The sequence below is a fragment of the Aethalodelphis obliquidens genome, unplaced genomic scaffold (assembly GCF_003676395.1).
Source record: "Aethalodelphis obliquidens isolate GAN/ISIS:26980383/991018 unplaced genomic scaffold, ASM367639v1 scaffold4, whole genome shotgun sequence".
In the NCBI taxonomy this organism is placed as follows: domain Eukaryota; kingdom Metazoa; phylum Chordata; class Mammalia; order Artiodactyla; family Delphinidae; genus Aethalodelphis; species Aethalodelphis obliquidens.
The window spans coordinates 5,771,571-5,792,344 of record NW_020837948.1 but is presented as its reverse complement, the minus strand read 5'-3'; the positions used below and the strand labels follow the sequence as shown (position 1 = coordinate 5,792,344).

The 20,774-nt window shown below is 56.2% G+C and overlaps 1 protein-coding gene across 15 annotated transcripts in view; it reads left to right on the top strand.

Annotated features, from left to right (window-relative positions):
- The window catches only part of JADE2 (jade family PHD finger 2), a 51,997-nt gene extending 31,431 nt beyond the window's left edge, over positions 1–20,566 (top strand). For 10 of the 15 annotated variants that reach the window (XM_027097405.1, XM_027097386.1, XM_027097360.1 and 7 more), the window contains 6 exons: positions 1,043–1,159; positions 2,414–2,878; positions 11,800–11,917; positions 14,489–14,617; positions 15,882–16,537; positions 18,017–20,566. In XM_027097405.1, the coding sequence (XP_026953206.1) occupies positions 1,043–1,159; positions 2,414–2,878; positions 11,800–11,917; positions 14,489–14,617; positions 15,882–16,537; positions 18,017–18,292 (1,761 nt within the window). In that variant the 3' untranslated portion in view covers positions 18,293–20,566. Of the gene's footprint in view, positions 1–1,042; positions 1,160–2,413; positions 2,879–11,799; positions 11,918–14,488; positions 14,618–15,881; positions 16,850–18,016 lie in introns of those variants that run through there. The other 5 variants (XM_027097442.1, XM_027097433.1, XM_027097412.1 and 2 more) reach the window with 4 other exon arrangements.
- Positions 20,567–20,774: the final 208 nt, after the last annotated feature.

Here is a 20,774-nt window from a genome sequence, read left to right as displayed (position 1 = left end):
GGTGGGCCCAGGTCTGAGTCTAGCGGGGGACCACGGACAATGGGCTGAGCCCACAGTGAGTTAGCAGAGGCCCTGGGCTCCTGTCTTATTTGAAATGGGAAATGCTGACATTTGCTGGCGTTTCAGCTCTCTCCCTGCTGTGTGCCCTGACCCAGAATGAGGCCCCACTCCAGTGCTGCCTGTGCCCGGAAGCAAGCCAGGTGGCCCTGTCAGCAGGTGGCCCCTCCCCTTCCTGGGCTCGCCGTCTGAAAGTCCTTGCTGGGACCCACATCACAGGTTTCTGTGATCATAGTGGTTATGTCAGCAATAGTCACTTGCGGCCACATCAGCATCTTGAAGTCTGGGACTACCTCTGAGTATACCTGGTCTGGGCACAGCAGGGACACAGAGGATCAACAAGGACCTACCGTGGGGGCTCTTTGGTTCAGGATCTCTGGACAGGGGCCCTTTTTCCCTCCTCAGGCATGGGCAGTAGGAAGGCAAATGTACCCTGCCTCTGGGGCTGAGGAGTGGGCTGTGCCCAGGAGATGGGCATGGTTATAGCCCTGTCCCCATAGGAGGGGCTAAACAAAGGCACATCCCCCTTGGCCAGGAAAGCCCTGGAGGTCCCCAAGAAGAGATCCTACCATGGGGACCTATAGTCGCCACCCAGAAGAATAAGTAAAATAAATTCAAGTTCTAATAAGAACTCTGAAGATGCTATTAACAAAGGCCTGAAGTACAAAAGAGAGGGGGACCTTGCATGTACTCATCTGCACATGGAAGCATCTCTGTCTTGAGACTCACACAGTCACAGGCACACATACACTCAGTCAGTTACACACACGGAAGCGCACTCTCCCAGTCACAGTTTAAGCCTGGCCGCTATAGAGCACACACTAACACAACATGGTCAACTTGGGAAGTCAGGAAGGACTTGGGACTCTCCCACTGCCGTGTCTGCCCACCACCTGGTTTCAGCAGACAGGCCCCCCATTTAGGTGATCCCTGGAGGCAGGCTGGGGATGAGAGACCTGATGCAGCTCCCTGTGTCCTGCCCCAGGTCAGCATCGGGTGCCCCGAGAAGATGGAGCCCATCACCAAGATCTCGCATATCCCAGCCAGCCGCTGGGCTCTGTCCTGCAGCCTCTGCAAGGAGTGCACGGGCACCTGCATCCAGGTACACAGCCCCTTCACCCCGCTGCTGCCCGGGAGCCCATGTAGGAGCCAGCTACACAGAGGGGTGTGTCTGGGACACCCTGTAAAGCAGGCCACTGCCAGCACCCTCCACCTGCCCCATGGTGCTACAGACAGAAGCACTGATGTGCCTGGGACAGGGACCAGAGCCAGCACCCCACCTGCCAGGCACTCCTCCATCCCTAGTTCCACTAGGCATGGGACACAGGCCTGGGGAGCCAGGCTCACCACCCCTTTACAGTAGTGAGGGGGCTTTCCCCAGGAGCAAGGGTCTGTGGGCTTAATAAATACATTGACCTCTCTTCTGATGTCAAACTTGACACGTGAGAGGGGTAAGAATCAAACTTTTCCTCCAACTAAGCTAACAGGCTCTCCCTACACATGGCAGGGCTGTGTTAGTTTGTTGACAGTAACGGTTCCCAAATTCTAGGGCGTATCAGTATTACCCAGAGGACTTGTTAAAACACAGATTGCTTGGCCTACCCCCCAGAGGTCCTAATTCTGTAGATCTGTAGGTGGGGCTGAGAATTTGCATATTTCTAGCAAGCTCCCATGTGATATTGATGCTCCTGGCCTATAGGTTGGGAAGTGGGAGGGTCATCCTTTCTCTCCCTTGCCTCTTCAGGAACAGTTGTCATTGTAAGCACTAGATGTACCTCCACCCATTTATAAGACTTTCAGAATGGTTTGTGAGTGCAGCGTAAACGGCCACTAACATTTCGATGGGTTATTGCTGAAACAGTTGTCAGCTACCCACAGCCATCATCCCAGGTAACTCAAGCCCTGAGTTGGCCCTAACTGCCTGGACAGGAGAAGAAGGAAGGGACCCAACTCCAGCCCCTCTTCCCAGAGGACAAGGGAGGGGCACAGCTCCCCATCTTAGATAACATTGCAGGAGCAGAGGAGGCAGGGACCCATCAACAGCCTCTTTCTTTCGATGCCTCAGATCCAAAGTCATTGTCCGCACAGAAGTGCAGCTTGTCCCCAGAGGGATTGTCAGTCATCTGATTGTTGACTTCCCCAGGGTATATGATGCTGTCCAGCTCCCCCAGAGCTCCCCTTCCCATCTTCCATGACTCCCTCCACAACCTGCAGGATGTTGGCAGCCCGTGCCATTTTGTTTAGGGTCTCGCCAGCATTCTGCATTCTCAGTGTAACCCTGGGGGATGCCCCACATTCTTCTTCCCTCCCACCAGGTCTCCCTTCATACCTCACGCTGCCCTTCCTCTCCCTCTAGTGTTCCATGCCTTCCTGCGTCACGGCATTCCACGTCACATGCGCCTTTGACCACAGCCTGGAAATGAGGACTATATTAGCAGACAACGACGAGGTCAAGTTCAAGTCATTCTGCCAGGAGCACAGTGATGGGGGCCCACGGGGTGAAACCACGTCCGAACCCGTGGAGCCCAGCCCAGCCAGCGAGGACCTGGAGAAGGTGACCCTACGCAAGCAACGGCTGCAGCAGCTGGAGGAAGACTTCTATGAGCTGGTGGAGCCAGCCGAGGTGGCTGAGCGCCTGGACCTGGCTGAGGTGCTGGTCGACTTCATCTACCAGTACTGGAAGCTGAAGAGGAAAGCCAACGCCAACCAGCCACTGCTGACGCCCAAGACCGACGAGGTGGACAACCTGGCCCAGCAGGAGCAGGACGTCCTCTACCGCCGCCTGAAGCTCTTCACGCACCTGCGGCAGGACCTGGAGAGAGTGAGTCCCCCGGCCGCCCCCCAGCCCGCCTGCCCGGTGGGCAACCCAGGAGGCCTTTCCACCCCTCCCTCGCTGCCCTGGAGCAGCCATGGTTCACCAGGATTCACAGCTCTGGCCAAGGCGCTGAGGGCCTCGGGGTCTCAGACAGGGTTGGGGTAACAGAGTTTGTAGAACAGGGGAGGATCCAGCTCTGGGGTCTCTGAGTCCCTCTCGTCCCAGCCCTTTTGCAGGCCTGATGAAGGGTGGGGCCCCTGCCAGGACTGTGAGGCTGGGAAACACCAGGGCTGGGGCAAGGACCCAAGCTTCTGACTCCTGGTGGTCTCTGTGGGCCCTGCCTGGTCCCAACACACGTGCTTTGCTTAGAGTCGGAGGCAGGGGGAGGAGCTGGGAATCACAAGTGGGTTGAATCAGTGTAATAAGCACGTGCTGGGCCAAAGCAGGGAAGACAGGTGTGAGTGCAGCTCCTGGGGGTGCTGGGTAGAGGAAACATTGTGAGCAGAGGCACGGGCTGGAGACCAGCTGCGGCCTGTGTGGAGTGGAAGGATGGGGCTGGGTGGGTGGACCAAAGTGTGTCTGGAAGCTGCAGAAGTGTTTTAAGCGGGGACTCTCCTGCTGTGGCTGCAGATTCCAAACGCTCACCCTGGAGGTGGAATCACAGGGCCCAGATGGAGTGAGCGGGTTGGCCAAAAGCCCTCAGCTGTGCCCTGGGGGGCAGGGGATCTTGCCTTGGTCCAGGCGCATCGCTTTGGGGGCTGAGTGAGATGAGGAAGACGTGCAGACACCTCGGGTTTGGGCTGGGCCGTGGAGGTTGGGGACCAGTGAGAGTTGCTTTCCTAGAGCATGGAGGCCCCCCAGAGCCTCTAATGCCTGCTGTTCCTCCCAGAAAGAAGGGGAAAGAGTCCTGCCTTCTGTGGAGCGTGCCCTTGAACTTGGCTTTTTTGGTACCCCTCCCCTGACTCCTCCAGCTGATAAAGTACCACCCCCCAAGTTGGGGGCACCCCAAGGATGAAGCAGGGTGTCCCAAGTCCTTGATCCAGTCCTCTGAACCCCAGGTGCTCTTCTGGCCTCTTCTCTGGGGTACATTCAGTTCTAGGATTCGGAGTATGAGGGGTCATGTCAGGGGGACACGGACTCACATGCCTGCCCGCTGCCCAGGCCATGCTGGGAGACAGCCGGGGTGGAAGCGTCAAGGGGGCTTTGTGGGACTTAAGGCAAGCTGCTTTGCTTAGGCATGTCTCAGTTGGCGCGTCTGTAGAATACGGTTAGAGCAATTCAGCAGATGTTGTGCTGTGGGCTGGGCGGGGCGGGGCGGGGCAGCGGGGCACGGAGGTGGAGGCTCTGAAACTGGACCCGGCTTCTCCACCCTCCTGCACCCCACGCATCTGCCCTGAGGCCTGGTCACGTGGAAATGACCCTGTTGGCCTGGGAGGGAGCTTACTGCCTGGCAGCCAGCCTGCCACCAGGTCAGAAGGTGGGGGGCAGGGGGATCACCAAATGTCCACGGCTCCAGCCAGGACAGAGAGCAGGGCCACCTGCTCTGCAGTCACCGCTTCCCGGGTAGCCCAGCCTCCTGTCTCCCAGGGCCATCAGGTACAAATCCTTCCGAGACCAGAGCTGCTTCCACACTCGTCCTCAGGCCACCCTCGAGTCTCCACCCGCAGGGTCTTGAGTACAGACACCCTGCTTTGAGCCCTCCTGTTTCCAAACGACTCATCACATCTGACCCCCCTGGTCTGTGCTGCTCAGCCCACATGTCTGGCCCTGGCTAGGCTGCGTGGAGAGGTCAGGGGACGGGCTCACCTATTGAACCATCATCCTGGAAAAAGAGTTGAGAGGTAGATATTGCCATCCATAAGGAGCAGATGGGGAAGGTGGGGCTCAGAGAGGTGAAGAAAGCCTTGGAGGAATGTGTGTTTTCTAGAGTTGAGTTGAATTGGGGCCTGAATAGGAGAGGAGTTTGTCAGAGAGTTGTTGGCTTATTCTCTATTCTGTACATTTCCTGGGCAAAAGTACTCCCTTATCAGTCCCCCGACCTCTCGACCCCATTGTCAACTGGTGCAGGTGAAGCCAGGGCCTGAGGCTGTCATGGGCTGGGATACGGAGGTAGCTCTGGGGCTCCTGGGTCTGCGCCTCACAGACCCCTTTGGCTGAGGCACAAAGCCCTCCAGGTGTGAGCTGGTCCACTCTTCCCCAGGAAGAGGAGGGCAGGGCCAGCCTTGGCAGGGTTCAGGAGGGCCCTGTCAAAATGCTGCTTCTCCAGCAGCCTCCAGGCTGGGCTGAAGGGCACCAGCTGAGTGCAAGGCCAGGGAGTGCACAGCCCTGGCAGGCTGAGGAGAGGAAGTCCTACAGCCATGCACCCGTTGACCCCCTCCGGTCCAGCCTCAGATCGTTTCACGGCCATGCGCTGGTGACTCGAGTGAGTGAACAGGGCCGAGAACTATGCCATGGGGGAGGCTTTCTGCAAAGACCCATGACTGTTGGTGGCCTGGCCAGCAAGCCCAGTCTCTGACCATGACCCTGTGCCAACAGTCAAGAGTATCCAGCCTGTCTCTGGGCACCACGCCAGCTTGGGCTGGATGCGTCGAGGCTTCAAGGCAGGGGTTGAGACTGAGGCTGTGTGTAGCCTGGGTCTACATTCAGTTCCAGCACTTCCAGCTTTGTGCCTTCTGAGTTATAGTTTCTACTTCACTGAGTTTCAGTTTCCTTTCCTGTAAAATGGGAATAAGGATCTAGCTGACCTTAGATCCCAGGAAAAGATAGGGGATAGAGCTTAGCACACTACCGTCCATTGTTAGTGGTGGTTATTGTTGCTGTTCTGTGTCTTAGAAGGGTGGGCTGCTCAGATGGAGGGCTCCAGGGAGGACTGAAAGGGCAGGCCCAGTGCTAAGGCCCAGGAATCAGGCATCCTCCCTGATTGATTTGCCTCCCAAGGCAGGAGTTTTGCTGAGAGAAGCAGGGGTCATGCTACCACCAGCATGAAATCCCATTTTACGGTCAGCCTAGAAGATATGCTCTCCTAAAATTTCAGCCTTAGGCCTCAGCTGTGGCAGGCAGCACAGGCAGGCATGGCCACTGCAGCCTCCCAGAGTTATTCACAGCTGACAAAAAAATTGCAGCTCTGATGATCAGCGATCAGCCCAACAAACACCGGTTGGTGTCCCCTAGCAACTGTGCTGGTAGTTTGGGCTACGTGGGGCCTCACTGCCTGTGGCTCTGGATCTGGTTACCAGGAGTTTATTGAAGGTTTCACCTGGCCTGAGAGGAGCCGAGAGGGCAGGGGCAGCTTTCAGACACACACGCCCCAGGGGATGGACATGTAGGAACTCCCCATAGCTCTCTCCAGGAGAGGAAGGTCCTGCCCTCCCCCACACTCGCCACCTGCTTTCCTCAGCAGTTGTCACACCTCGTTTACTCTGTCCTCAGTGCCTGGGTTGTGTCTCCTTGACCTCCCACCAAAGCCTATCTTGTCCCGGGCAGCTGTGGCCTCCAGCCTGCAGCTCGTCAACCCCATGGCTCCCAACTCTAGGATTTTTTCCAACCCATTAGCCCCTCCACCCACTCAAACCCTGTCACCCCCTCCAACTGCTTCGGGTCAGTAGCCCCGAATCCCCAATCCCCCTTCTTCACCACAGTCTCCCATTCTCCCTGCTCAGTTCCTCCTTCACTGTCCCCTGCTTTCTTCACTCCCACCCCATGTGGCATTAGCTCACTGCCAGTCCCTTGCACCTGTGCAAAGGCCACACCCCAGGCAGAGCCTCACCCAGTAGGAGGCACTCAGCCCACCAGGAGCGATCCTATAGCAGTGAGCAGGTGAGCCCCCCAGGGTGCCTGCCAGCCAGCCTTGGTGGGACACTAGCCAGCAGCATTCTGGGCTCCCCCATTACCACCTGTCTGCACCCCTGCCCCCCTCCCTCAGGGCTCCCCCGTCTCTTAGCAGACCTCACCTCCTGTTCCTCAGACCAGAACCCTCCAACTCCTTGCCCGGTGGTGCCCTCTGTACCTGTTCTCTGCCCTTTTCTCCCATGTCCTCCCCTCCCCGCCCCCCAGGGATTTCTTTCCAGCCCACACCCCGCAGCACAGGAGTATCTATCTTGTCTTCACCCGCTCTCCGTCTCCAGGTTTCCTCCAGTGTCCATATTCATTTTACCTTCTCCCATCTTCAAAAGCAAGTCCTCCCTCCCCGTGTCCCTCTAGTCATGGGTTTCTCACCCTTGTTACTCTCTCTCCTTTTCTGTCATCCCTCACTGTTCTTACTTCTTTGCTTCTCACTCTGCTTAGGCTCCTGCCACCACTATATTCCAGAACCTTCCACCAGGGCCACCTACAGCCTCCATCTCCCGTTTCTCCATCCTCATCCCCCAGCCTTCTCAGCAGTGGTTGCCACAGTCAAGCATGCGCTTGATCTTGAAACACTTTTCCTGTGGATGCTCTGACCAGATTCCCCCCGATACCCCAGTTCTGCTCCCTCTCTGAGTCCTCCTTGGTCCCAGTGATCATTCACCACACTAGGTCTGACCTCTCATTGCGCATCTGCTCCACAGCTTTACTCCCCATCAGGAGGCTGGCTCCAGCCCACACCTGCCTCCCCAGCTCCAGCATCTCATGCCCAGCATGCACTGTCCCCACAGCAACCTCCCCAGGCTCCATGAATGCCCCCTACACTGGTCCATTCTAGCTCAAGATAACTGGCTGGGAGTCCTCCCTGCCCCTCTCCTCTCCTCAGCCCACATCCAGGTTCTCTTTGCAAAACTTGCTGTTATCAAAACAATTTTATCAAAAAGTAAAACCTGCTTTTATTACTGATCCCTGCTCTAGTTCAGGGGGACTTTTCCACTTGATTCTTTTTTGTACTCTTTAATTTTTTTTTTTAAAGAGAACATTCTATCTTTATAATAAGAAAAGAACAATGTAAGAAGTCTGATAGCCTGGGTGGGCTTCTAAGGTGGTATCTATAGTTTTCCCCAAAAGCCATCATGGAAGAGGAATTTTACAACATTCAGTAACATGTAGCTATATTACCAAGAACCTTGGGAGAAATTAGAGAAGTAATTGACGATTCCAGGGTGAAGTGGGAATAAGGGGTCACAGTGTGACCAAAGTACCAACCAAAGAATGTTGGCACCATTGGGATTCTCACAGAATCTTCCGTAGCAGGAATCTCCAGACGTGAGCGAGTAATGTACGTACCCTTATCATGGAAAGAAAATTGAGCATTTACCTCCAATGTATTGTATTTTTAGTATCTCATTTATATCTTCCATGGCATATTATAAAAGCAAACCTAATCAGAATTTCTAATAGCACCAAAAAAAACCCCCAAACACTAGAAGTTCTAATATTTTCTTCCTATGCTGTGATGAGCTGTCAAAATCAATCGCCCATGCAGCTCACTTTGGAGGCCGTTGGCCTAGGACAGCAGTTCTTAGGTTCCATGGTGCTGTGTAAAATGTATATTTGAGGGCCCCCGCCTCCAGAGAGTTTGATATTCCCCCAAGCCTGGGAATCTGTATTTTTAACCAGCCACCCCAGGGATTTGGGGGTAATCTTGGCCAGTGATTCATTTGAGCCTGCCTTAAGAAACCTTGCTCTAGTGTTTCGAAAAGATTAAAAAAGAAAGAAAGAAAGAAACTACATCTGTTTTTGTTTGTTTGTTTGTTTTCGGTACGCGGGCCTCTCACCGTTGTAGCCTCTCCTGTTGCGGAGCACAGGCTCTGGACGCGCAGGCTCAGCGGCCATGGCTCACGGGCCCAGCCGCTCCGCGGCATGTGGGATCTTCCCGGACCGGGGCACGAACCCGTGTCCCCTGCATCGGCAGGCGGACTCTCAACCACTGCGCCACCAGGGAAGCCCTACATCTGTATTTTAATAGGAAGTAGACCTTGGCTGATATGTTTTTAGGCTGGAAATATTGAATGGCTTGTTCTTAGGCCTCCAAAGTAGCCACGAACCCATCCACCTCTCTTCATCCCTACTGTCCCCATGCGTACTTGGCCACGTGACTGCCAGGAGGAAAGAGACCAGGATATGAGGAGAACAAGGTTGGGCTGTTTAGATGTGGTGGACAGGAATGCCCTCTGGAGGTGATATTTGAGCCAAGACCTGAAGGATGAGGTCTAGCCTTGGGAAGAGAGGGTTGAAGAGCATTTGGGGCCAAGAGTTGGATATATATCAAGGCCCCAAGGCAGAAGTGGGCTGGACACAGAAAGAAAGGGACTGGAGGGCAGTGCGGCTGGAGCTTGGAGAACTGTGGGACATAGACTGTGAGGATGACAGTGGGAGGTCAGATTGGGCAAGGGTCTGAGCTGTGGCTCTGGGTTTTTTAAGTGTGACAGGAAGAAAACTATATCTGTTTCCTAGGGCTACTGCGACAAAGTACTACAAACTCCGTGGCTTTAAACAACATAAATTTGTTTTCTCACAGTTCTAGAGGCCAGAAATTCTAGATCAAGGTGTTGGCAGGGTTGATTCCTCCTAGAGGCTCTGAGGCTGAAACTCTCCATACCCCTCTCCTAGCTTCCAGTGGTTGCTGGCAACCCTTGGTGTTCTGTGACTTGTAGACCCATGACTCCAGTCTCTGTCATCACATGGCATTCTCTCAGTATGTCTTCACATGGTCTTTTATAAGGACGTTAGTCATTGCATGTAGGGCTCACTCATATCCAGTGTAATCTTAACTAATTACATCCAAGGTTCCAGGTGGACATAAATTTTGGGAAAGGGCACTATTCAACCCAGTGCAGAATCTATTGGAGGTTTCAAGGGGAGGAGGATTTACATTTTAAGATTTACATTTGTATTTCAAGAATATTGCTCCAGGATAGCAGAGAGGTCAAAACAGCTGGCTGTCCAGGTGAAGATGATGGGGGTGTCCAGGAGGTGGAGGGAGCTGTTGGGATGGGAGGGAGTCAGGTTCACCGGGAACAGGAATTCCCTGTGGTATTCCAGTCCAGCGGTTAGGACTCCACGCTTTCACTGCATGGGCCCGGCTTCGATCCCTGGTCGGGGAACTAAGATCCCACAAGCTGTGCAGAGCGGCCAGAAAAAAAAGTTCACCAGGAAGGACTGATGGGACATACTGATGGATCAGCTGTGGAGCAGATGAGGAGGGGCTGGTCCTTAAGGATGACTCCTGGGTCTCAGCACTTACACATCCCTGCTCCCTGGTCCCCACCACCACCCACATCCCTCCACAGTTCCCCCTGACCTGGCTCAGTCAGGCCTCAGAGCCTGACACTCTAGCCACAAGGCCTTGCTCTCCTCTCCCCTACCTGGCCTTACTCTGGGTTCTTGTCTTCAGCCTGTGCCCCTCTGTGATCACCTCCCACCTGGCCTATCTGCCCCTTCCTCCAGGGAACCTTCTCACCACCCCCAAGTCTGGGTCAGGGCTGCCTGGGTCAGTACTTGGTCAGCATCTCTCTGCTCTGCTGGGCAGCAAGCTCTCAGAAGAAAGGGGCCCTGGTGGCACTGCTCGTAGCTGAGCCCAGGGCCCAACACAAGCCTGTGCTTAGGGACATGTGGGAGGAGTCCAGGATCTGCAAGGAAGTCAGACGGTGCCAGTGAGCTGAAGCAAGGGCAGGCCGGGCCAGGTGGCTGCCCCTTGGGGAGGTGCTGGCCACAGGAGAGCCTGGTGTTAACAGTCTAGGCTGGGGTACGGAGTACTGCTGAGAGTCCGTGCAGAACCCGTTCTCCAGAGGCCTGCTAGCCTGGTTCAGGTGTTCCAGGGTCTCCTTCACGACTAGGCTCAGGAAGGAGAGGAGGAGGCCCACGCCAGCAGAGAGGTCTGATAACGGCTACCCCAGGGCAGTAGAAGTGATGGTCATGACAACAGGCAGGGGCTCTGGAACTCTCAAGTCATGCCCAGGCAGTTTAAGGATATGAAGACTGAACTCAGCCTTGAAGACGGAAACCAGCTGGAGGTAGAATCTGGTGGGACCCGGGATTCCAGTTCCGCGCTTTCTGGCCAGCTGTCCCTGTTGCTGCTGGAGACTGTGACCCAAGCTGAGGAAGTGCTAGAGCAAGGCAGTGTCCTGATGGGGAGGAGGCCTGGTCTTGGTCCCAGAGTGTGACGTACCCTGAGAGCAGCCGGTGAGGGATGGCGCGCTGGGCCTAGGGAGGTACCAGGTGGCCAGGGAGCAATGCGGCGCATCCTTCAGGTGCTTCCAGACCAGTTACAGGGTGGGCCCTGTCCCATGGGCTAAGCAAGCTGGTCTCCCAGGCCCTAAGGGGCTCTTCCTAGCTGGCCTGAGGGAGTCAGGGAGGCCCTGCCCTTCCCCACGAGGAGTTCTGTCTCTAGCCGACCGACTATGGCCGAGTGCACTTGGGCCCTTGACCAGAGCAGCTGTGGGCCTGGCTCAGGGCCGGTGCAGCAAGTGGACCCGGGTCAGCTGCGGGCTGGACCCCTGTGCATCAGGCACAGCCCGTCCGCTCAGAGCTCTTCCGCTGGAGCGCTCTCTACTCATGTGCCAGTCATTCGTGTCTCAGGGTAGGTGGTTTTTGCCCGGGTGCTTGCGGCTAAAGTTTCTTCAATGGAAAGAAGCCTTGGACAGGAGCCAAGGGGTGAACTTGGTGACCTCTCGAGGTCCCCACAAGGCTTGGGGCACTGTGTATACAGGACAGGGCAGCCACGTTGGAAGGGCCTTGGGCACTGGCATGACTCAGCCCGGAAGTTTAGGCCGAGAAGAGGAAGGCAGTCGCCCGCCTGAGCTCCGCAGATGCTCTCCCTGCTGGCTGTGATCCGAAACACAGCCTTGGCCCCGTGGTTTGGATCAGAGCGTTGCAGCTCAGGGCTGAGGATGCATTCAGTGCCTGGGTATTGATTCCCAGATGTCCTGGGCAGGTTAGGCAGTGGTGGCCCCTCAGAGCTAGGAGGTCCGGGTGGTTGCTTGTGAGTAAGGTGGAAAACCTCTCTTGTGTTTCCTCAGGTTAGAAATCTGTGCTACATGGTGACAAGGCGCGAGAGAACGAAACACGCCATCTGCAAACTCCAGGAGCAGATATTCCACCTGCAGATGAAACTTATTGAACAGGATCTGTGTCGAGGTAGGCGTCCCCCCTGCCGGCCGCCGCCACCCCTCCTGTGCACACCCTCAAGGGGCTGGGTCCCAGTGAGGATGTGCGTCTTCGGGGCCTGATGCGGCATGTGTACAGGGTCAGGGGCCACGGGCCCCCACCCCTACCCTCTGTATCCAGTTAGTAGGCCCAGGTGGGGCCCTGCCGGGGTCCTAGGTGTGTGTTGGCAGGCAAGGAGCCAAAGATGCAATGTGGGCATCGGATCTGCCCTCGGGGAGCTTTCTGGTTCACAGGGCGCTCAGGCAGTGCTGGGCCATAGTGGTTCAGGAGGAAATTGCACGTGAACAGGTACAAACCAGAAGTCCCAGCGCCTCTGTGCTGGTGCTGGGGCAGGAAGGGCCCAAGCTGGCGAGCTTCCCTGAACCCCTGTGTGCCTGCGTTTCAATTCTGAAGAAGGCAGCTCTTACGCTTTTGCCATCACATGCATTTAACAGATCTGGAAGTCAAAGGTCAAAGAAGCTCTGACAGTGGTCTTACTTATTAGTTGTGGATATTGCTGGACAACAGGGCCCTTCCTGGACTGTTTACATGTTAAGGAAGGCAGTGCTTAGCCCAGAAAATGGTACTCTAATGTTGAATTGTATGCAGCAGAAGTAGCTGGATGGAGAGATTTCTAAGCCAGGGGCTGCCGCTGCCAGCTCAGCCTGTGGGTCAGGCTGGGCCTGGAGTAGAGGGAGGAGAGCTGCCCGGCCACCACCAGAGCCAATGACTGAGAACCTGCTACTGCCCCACCCCTGCCCAAGAGCTGAGCTGCCTCGACTGCGCTTTGGAATCACCACCTACTCTGGCCCCAGAAGCCAGCACTGCCCAGGACAGGTGCTGGGTCATGGTGGGTCACAGCCATGTAGAGGTCAGGGCTGACCGTGTACCTCAAGGACTATGGCAGCTTCCTGGCTGCCCTTTCCAGGCTCCCTCTCATCTGTCGGTTCCTTCGGCGAGCGCTGATTGAGTATAGACAGGATGCCGGGCTCTGTGGCAGGCACTGCGAGTACCCTGCCATGGACTGAATGGACAGGCTTCCTGTCCTCGTGGAGCTCACCATCTGGAAAGACAAAGGAAAGTGGTGTCCAAGGGACTGCCGTTGGTGCCAGTGCAGGGACAGAGGTATCAGGGTTGGCTTCATGGTGGTGGTGTTGCCGGAACATCTCAGCGTTCTTAGGACTCACTATGGCCACACATTCAACTGCAGGAAGGCGGCAGAGAGTGGTAAGGTGTGCAGTGCTCACAGGCACAGGATTCCAGAACCATGGTCCGGAGCTTGGAGGGTCGGCATCCCCGCATTGAGCCGGAGACATTCGCAGCTCCTAGACCTGAGTGGCAGCAACAGGCCACCTTTTGGTCAGGGCAGGGCATTTGGAGAGAAGATTAGTTGGCCTCTGAAGCTGATGCCCTCAGTGTTGTGACGCTTGACCCGTGGGGTGAGACATGGGCTACAGGCATATTGCTGAGGCCTGTCTGGCCAGAGGGCTAGAGGAGGTTTCCCAGGGGCAGTGTATTTAAGCTGTGAGCTGAACCAGGTGAAGGACAGGGCAGGGAAACTGCATATTTGGAGACCTGGAGGCCATAGCTGTCTTGTTAGAGAAACTGCAAGGAAACTGGCATATCTGCAACTAGGGCAGAAGGAAAATGTCTGAAGTGAGGCCGAGGGGTTGCCAGGGTCAGATGTGCAAGGTCTTGTGCCCTTGGAAGGAGCTCAGACCATGGTGAGGGCAGTGGGGGACTTGAGAAGCCCCTCTCTGAAGTATCTAGGCACTGGTCCCATGTGATAGATGAGAAGACTGAGGCCTGGCCTGAGGTTACACAGGGAATTAACAGCAGAGTTGGGAAGGTTCCCGGAGTTGGGGCCACATTCCTCAACCTTCTCTTAAACGCTTACTCAGGAAGCCCTCCAGCCTCTGGCTGAGAAGCTGGGAGAAGATTCCTGGCAGCTCCCCACCACCACATGTCCCTCCCCTGCTCCATTGTGTTCTACGGCTCCCCAGACCCATGTGGTCATGGACTAAAAGGATATGAGGGCCAGGTGTGTACCCTGAGTCTCCCATCAAAGCAGACCAGGAGAGCGAGGCAGGGGGCTTGCTCAAGGGCGCTGACCGCTGTGTCAGGAGTGGAACCCAAGGCTCTTGACTCCTCAGAGTGTCCTGTCCACCTTCAGGTCTGGCTCCTTGGCCTGGCGTTTAAGGCCCTGCCCTGTCCACTCACCTCCAGCCTTCCCACCCACCAGGACTCTGTCCTGAGATCTTCAGGCCATATAGATCAGACGTCCAGGTCCTACAAAGCAGTCTTCCACCCTCCTCGTGGCCCTGTGCCCCTCACCAAGCCCCTCAAGGGCAGTTACCCCTCTCTCCCACACTAGCTATTCCCCGACTCACTGGAGCCCCAGTTATCCCAGGTCCCACGTGGTTCAGAGCCAGGAGGAGGTGACCTAGAAGGCAAGGCACTGGCTGACGGGGAGGACTCCTTGGATGCCACGCAGTGGTCTTAGTTCTGGCTGGGCTGCTTGGGGTAACCATCTCCCTCCTGCTCTCTCTTTCCCTGACGCAGAGCGGTCTGGGAGGAGAGCAAAGGGCAAGAAGAGCGACTCGAAAAGGAAAGGCCGCGAGGGTCCGAAGGGCAGCCCCGAGAAGAAAGAGAAAGTGAAGGCAGGGTCCGACTCAGTCCTGGGGCAGCTTGGTGAGTGGCCTGGTGCACACAGCCAGGCTCATACCATCACTCCACTTGCAGCTCCCCACGAAAGGCCATGGGGACCACCAGCATCCCTGCTGCAGAGTGGGACACCCGAGAGGGGTAGCCGGGCCCTTGCTTGCCCACGCACTCCTTCCAGCCATAAAGGAGGCTGGGGTCTGGCATCCTGAGAGTTCCTCTTTTGTAGACTGGAGACTGGGCCCAAGAGCTCAGGGACTGCTAGGCCATCCTGGGCCTTCCAGGAACCCAGCATCATGCTGGGAGGTGAGGGCCTGCCATAATTCTCTGTCCCTGTCCCCCTCTGCCAGAATGTCCTCAAATGGGCCTCCCTTCAGCCCCAGGAAATCTTCCGGGAGCCACCCAGAGAGACCCTTAGGAGTGGCCCTGGCCCAGCCCATCTCATTGTCACAGACCTGCTGCCCCGTTAAGCACAGCAGTCCTAGAGGGACCCTCAGCCTTGGGCTTTGTCTCCTAGGATGTCACATGCTTCCTCTAGAGCACTTCTCAGGGCAGGCGTGGTGTCCCCTTCCCGACCTCACCTCTAGTGTAGAAGCCCCAGGTCATCTTTTATTTTCCTCAGTCTCAGGAAGGAAACAACTTGGTATCTAATGGGAAGCCCAGTCTCACCAGCTGCCGCCTCCCAAGACCTCAGTAAAGGAGGGAGGGCCCATAGCTGGAGCTGGCCCTGGCATCCAAAAGGGACCTTCTACCCAGATATACCTTGCTGTCCGGTTCACGCCTGACGCCCATATCCAAGTTACCTGCTTTGGAAGCTCTGAGAAGCGACACATGAAAATCTAGTGCCCCCTGGTGGCCTGAGGGTGCTTTCCTCCCTTCCTCCATCCCTTATGCCCCCAGGATACAGGGTGATGGGCAGGCCTGGGCGTCCACCTTGTGCAATCTCGAAGGGCCCTCGCTTGGTTTCATGCTCTGCTGTTGCCACTTTGAAATTCTTAAAATTTTTGAACAGGGAGCCCACATTTTCACTTTACGCTCTGCTTCTCAAACTGTGAAGCCTGTCCCAGGAGCAGGACGTCCTTCTGGGGAGAGGGGTATTTGGTGTGGAGCCTGCTTTTTGGCGGTGTTGGCAGGATGGATGGACGAAACAAGATAACTCAACAGGGTATAGCACAGAGGGAAAGAGGGAGGAAGGTATGATGGTGTGCAGGGGAGGGTCAGAGAGGGCTTCCTGAAGGAGAGTGGGACACGCACCTGCTGGCATCTCACCTGCCTTCTTTCTCCCTTCGGCCAGGCCTGTCCACTTCGTTCCCCATCGACGGCACCTTCTTCAACAGCTGGCTGGCGCAGTCGGTGCAGATCACGGCAGAGAACATGGCCATGAGCGAGTGGTCGTTAAACAACGGGCACCGCGAGGACCCTGCTCCGGGGCTGCTGTCGGAGGAGCTGCTGCAGGATGAGGAGACGCTGCTGAGCTTCATGCGGGACCCCTCACTGCGACCTGGCGACCCTGCCAGGAAGACCCGTGGCCGCACCCGCCTGCCTGCCAAGAAGAAGCCACCACAGGATGGGCCCGGTTCACGGACGACTCCAGACAAAACCCCCAAGAAGCCCTGGGGCCAGGATGCTGGCAGCGGCAAGGGGGGTCAGGGGCCACCTGCCAGGAAGCCACCACGGCGAACACCTTCTCACCTGCCATCCAGTCCTACGGCCGAGGACTGTCCTGTCCCAGCAGCTCCCGAGAGCCCCCCACCGCTGGCCCCCGAGACCCCGGACGAGGCGGCCCCAATGGCTGCCGACCCGAATGTCCAAGTGCCTGGCCCTGCGGCGAGTCCCAAGCCCTCAGGCCGGCCTCGGCCGCCCCGCGAGAGCAGGGGAACCCGGAGGTCGCCAAGTGCCAGGCCTGATGCCGGGACAGGACCGCCTTCTGCTGTGGCCGAGAGGCCAAAGGTCAGCCTACACTTTGACACTGAGACTGATGGCTACTTCTCTGACGGGGAGATGAGCGACTCAGATGTGGAGGCCGAGGACAGCGGGGTGCAGCGGGGTCCCCGGGAAGCAGGGGCTGAGGAGGTGGTCCGCATGGGGGTACTGGCCTCCTAAGTCACCCCCTACCCCTGTCCTGGGCCCTGCTCTGGTCCGCCCACGAGGCCTCAGCCCAGTCACAACTGCCATTTCCAATCTCTGCTGAGTGTCTCAGACCCTCGAGGCTGCCACTCTGTTGTGGTTTTATTTTTAATATAAAGAGAGTTTCGAATTCCACACTATTGTCTTTCCTCTGTGCTGGCCTAGGACGTTAGGATTCCTTACATGGCTCTGGCCACAAGGACCACACCAGGTCCTGGGCACCATCCCTGCCGCGGCAGCATCCCCGCCCGGCCCATGCGGTATTCCTGGGCTCCTGGCTACACGTAGGCAAGGTGAAGAAGAGCTCAGGACTCCAGCCTGCTGCCACTGGGTGACACAGAGTGTCATTTGGGCATTATTATGGCAGATGGGCCAGCCCAGGGCCTGTCCCGCCTTGCCCCCAAATCCCACTGGGGTCCATCTGGGGGGTCCTGCTGCACTCCACTGATCCCCAAGGAAGTATAATAAGTGATACCCAGCCAGAGTCTACTCACTGTCACAAGCACAACGAGCTTATATGAGAAAGCACTGAGGGGGCGAAGAGGGCCTGCTGGTTCCAAGGGAACCACAGCCGTTCCTGATCAACCCACATCATCAGAGGCCTGCCCGCCCACCCCGTGACCCTCCACTCCCTTGCTGCTCTGCCCCTGCCAGCGCCCAGCCCGGCGGCTCTGGGAAGGGCTTCCCAGAATCCTTCCTGAGCTGTGCCGTTTTCTCAGGGGACTCCCAGCCAGCCAGCCGCCAGTGCCGGCGGAGGGCTGCAAGGGAGGGCCAGTGCCCAGATGGGGGGCGTGGGGCTCAGACTCGCCCACTGCAGAGAATCGCTCTGGGACTCCAACTTCCTTCCTTCCTTCGGGGCCAGTCTCGGCCGAGGTCTGATCACTCCCAGATAGCTGACCAGACCAGACCACTTGCCTTTTCAAGTTTCCCAGTCCTGCTAAGACATGAGCTTCTTCCTCAGTTTCCTTTTGGAAACTCCTCTTTCCAACAAGCAGTGGGATCCCGGGGCCCAGGACGCGTCAGTGACGGCCTGCTGGGGCTGTTTTAAGTGTTGCTGGATCTCCCTGGTTCCTCTCTCCCTCCGAGCCTTAACCCCCTTTCCCAGCCATTCCCTCCCTCCCCACCATCACCGTCCTGCCTTTCCCACCCCACCCTCTAGGTCCCAGGTAGTAGCTCTGAAGAGTTTCAGTGGAGTGGCCCCAGGGTGACAGCTCAGGGAACAAACAAAACAAGGAATTCAGTGAAAACGTGTTTTTCTTTCTTTTATGAATTACTCCTGGATCACTTCTGCCACTGGTAAAGCCAGAACTTCTCCAACAAGAACCTTGCAAAAGTCCAGTGAATCATTCTGTGGATGCCAAAGAATATTTTGACCATAATACAGCACAGCCTGGACCTGACAACTTGTCACTTGGACTATTTTTTAAACGGAGCTCTTTAGCAACCAAGTATAGAAACATGTTCATCGCACACGTCCGGGAGGCGAGCGCAAGCTCTTGGACGAGGATGCTGTTCTGCTGCTGGTGTTGGATTTCAGATCCCCAGGCTGGGCCCGCTGTGAGCTCTCCTGAACTCTGAGACTCACTGTGGGAGGAGACTGATGGCGAAACCAGCATGGCAAAAGTGTTCCCATGGGGTTGCCCCCACGTGACACATGAAGCGCAAATCGGCGGGATGGGGAAGCGACTCGAGCACCCATCCCCGACTCCAAATTTTCAAGGTACGACAGTGGCATGATCATCGACACTCAAGTTTCATGTGAATTTTATCAAAACAGGAAACAAAGACAACGACTAAGTTTAAAGGGTCGGACAGATTTGTCCAGTCGGAGCAGACTCGGAGTGGGCTTCGAGGACTCTGGGCGTTGGGATGGCATGAGCTACCATGTAGAGTTTAGTCTGCCTGCCCGCCCGCCTTGGCAGTAGTGGCCAGTGCAGTGTCAGCATCAGCATCCCAACCCCATTCTCTGTTTACTGCCTTTGAATAGACCTTCCTTCCCCGTGCTTCGGGTCACCTCGGGCCACAACCTTGTCTGTGCTGGATTGCTCAGTCTGACCTCACAGGAAGCAAAAGGGACGAGCTTTAAAGAACAACCAAACTCTGCCGGGGGATGGGAGTGCCAGGAATGGCTTGGGTCCGGTAGACTCAGTACTTGCCTGTTTACCCTTCATCCATCCTGAGGCAGAGTCTGGGCTCCCTGGGGGTGAGGGTAGGGAGAGAAGCAGGGTGGGAAGGTAGTGGGTCTGGCCAGGGTCTGGACTGGGTGGGCCAGGCCGGGCAGCCAGCACTCTTCAGAGCCTCTATTCAAGTCGGCCTCTGGATTCCGACCCTTTTCCCGATTGGCTCCTGCTTTGGATTGAACTATCCCTGGGGCCCACATCCTGCACGGAGTCCAAGTGTCTGTAAGGCTGGCTGGCCAGGGTCTCCCAGGCCACGCCCTAGAGCTGTCCTTGTCAGGCAGCTGTCCACCCCTAGGATGTCCACCGGGCTGCAAAGAGGACAAGGATAACCGGTTCCCACTGCTGGCCTTTCTGCTATTAGCCACAGCCCCTTTGCTCTTTTTCCAGCCTGCCGACGGCTTTGCCGCCTCGGAGTTTAAGATGGGAAGCTGGGAAGAAGGTAGGAGGCCTTTTCCAGACCAGAGGCTGAGGCGGATCTTTTCGCTTGACCGTATGTGTCCACACTCACTGGCCCTCCTCAGGGAGGGAGAAGCTGCTCTGGAGCTCATCCGGGCTGTCATCACCACCCTCCCAATCCCCACTGCCCACCTCCTTCCCCCTCATCACAGTGAGAAAGGATAATGTGCAAGGAAAGTATTTTTATGGATCATCAAATGTATTTTAGAACAAATAAGGAGAAGAAAGGTAGAAGGGTTTATTTTATTAAATGAGCTCTGACTCGGTGACAGTGTGTGAGCATTTGCAGTGTGAAGGTCTCAGGTTCCTTGGAGAAGCCACCCAGGTTTCCAGACATGGGTGTCGGACTGTGGATGTGTGAGCCTGTTCCAGAGCTCACCTTGTGTGTGTCCGAGTGCAGGCGTATCTGTGTGTGTCGTGTATGGGCACACGATGGGACTTGGGGGACAATTCCTAGAGAATCACCTGCTCGGTTCTAACAGACATTGGCAGCAGCTGGATCTGGCGTTTCCTTGCTTACTGCCAGACGTGGCCAACCTCTGCCCATGCCCGAAGCTCTGTAGAATGGCCTGGGTGCCTGTAGCAAGGCCCTTGGGGAGGCCCCTTCCCATGCCCCTGGCCCAGCTGGCCACATTGGCCAAAGAGCCGGGCTGGAGTCTGGGACCTTGGTTGTTCTTTAAGGCACTTCCTGCTACTTTGTCCCTCAGCTGCACAACACTCTGTGCTCCACATCGGCTCGGGGTGGGGGGATGATATGAATGTCACAGGAGGAGACACCTTCTGTCTTTGTTTCAATGAAAGTGATGTGCCATTTGTTAATATACAAGAGAAATACTGAAAATATATTGAAAAGAGCAATTTTAAATTATTTTTGGCTTATGTTGCAATATTTATTTTCTTGTATTAGAAAAGATTCCTTTGTAGAGAAAAAATGTATTTTTCATTAACGCAAAAACCTATTTCTCCTTTTTGTACATTGTCCATGTTCGCTAACCTTCACGAGCAATAGAATGTATGGCCGCCTGGGGGTGGCCGGTGCCCGCGTGCCCTGCATGATTCTGTGTTGCCGCTGCCGCATAGCTCCCAGTCCCATCCTGTCCTGCTCACTCCTGGGGGTCTTCCAGAGCCCAGCCCCCACTAGGGCCCGTGTCTTCACGACCCCTCTGCACTCCTCATGTGTTGGCAAACGCAGTTAATAAAGCGATGTTTTCTGTGCTGGCTGGTGTGAGGCTCTGTTGCACCGGGGGCGGGGGGTAGAGGTTCACTGAAACAGCGAGTGTTCCCTGGCTGTCCGAAGGGACGTAGCAAGTGCTCAGTACGCACCGGGGCTGGGCATATTTCATTTTCTCCTCACTGCTTTCATCCCCTGGAGTTCAGAGTGGATGATGGAGCTTCGCAAAGCCACACCCCTGCTAAGAGGTGAA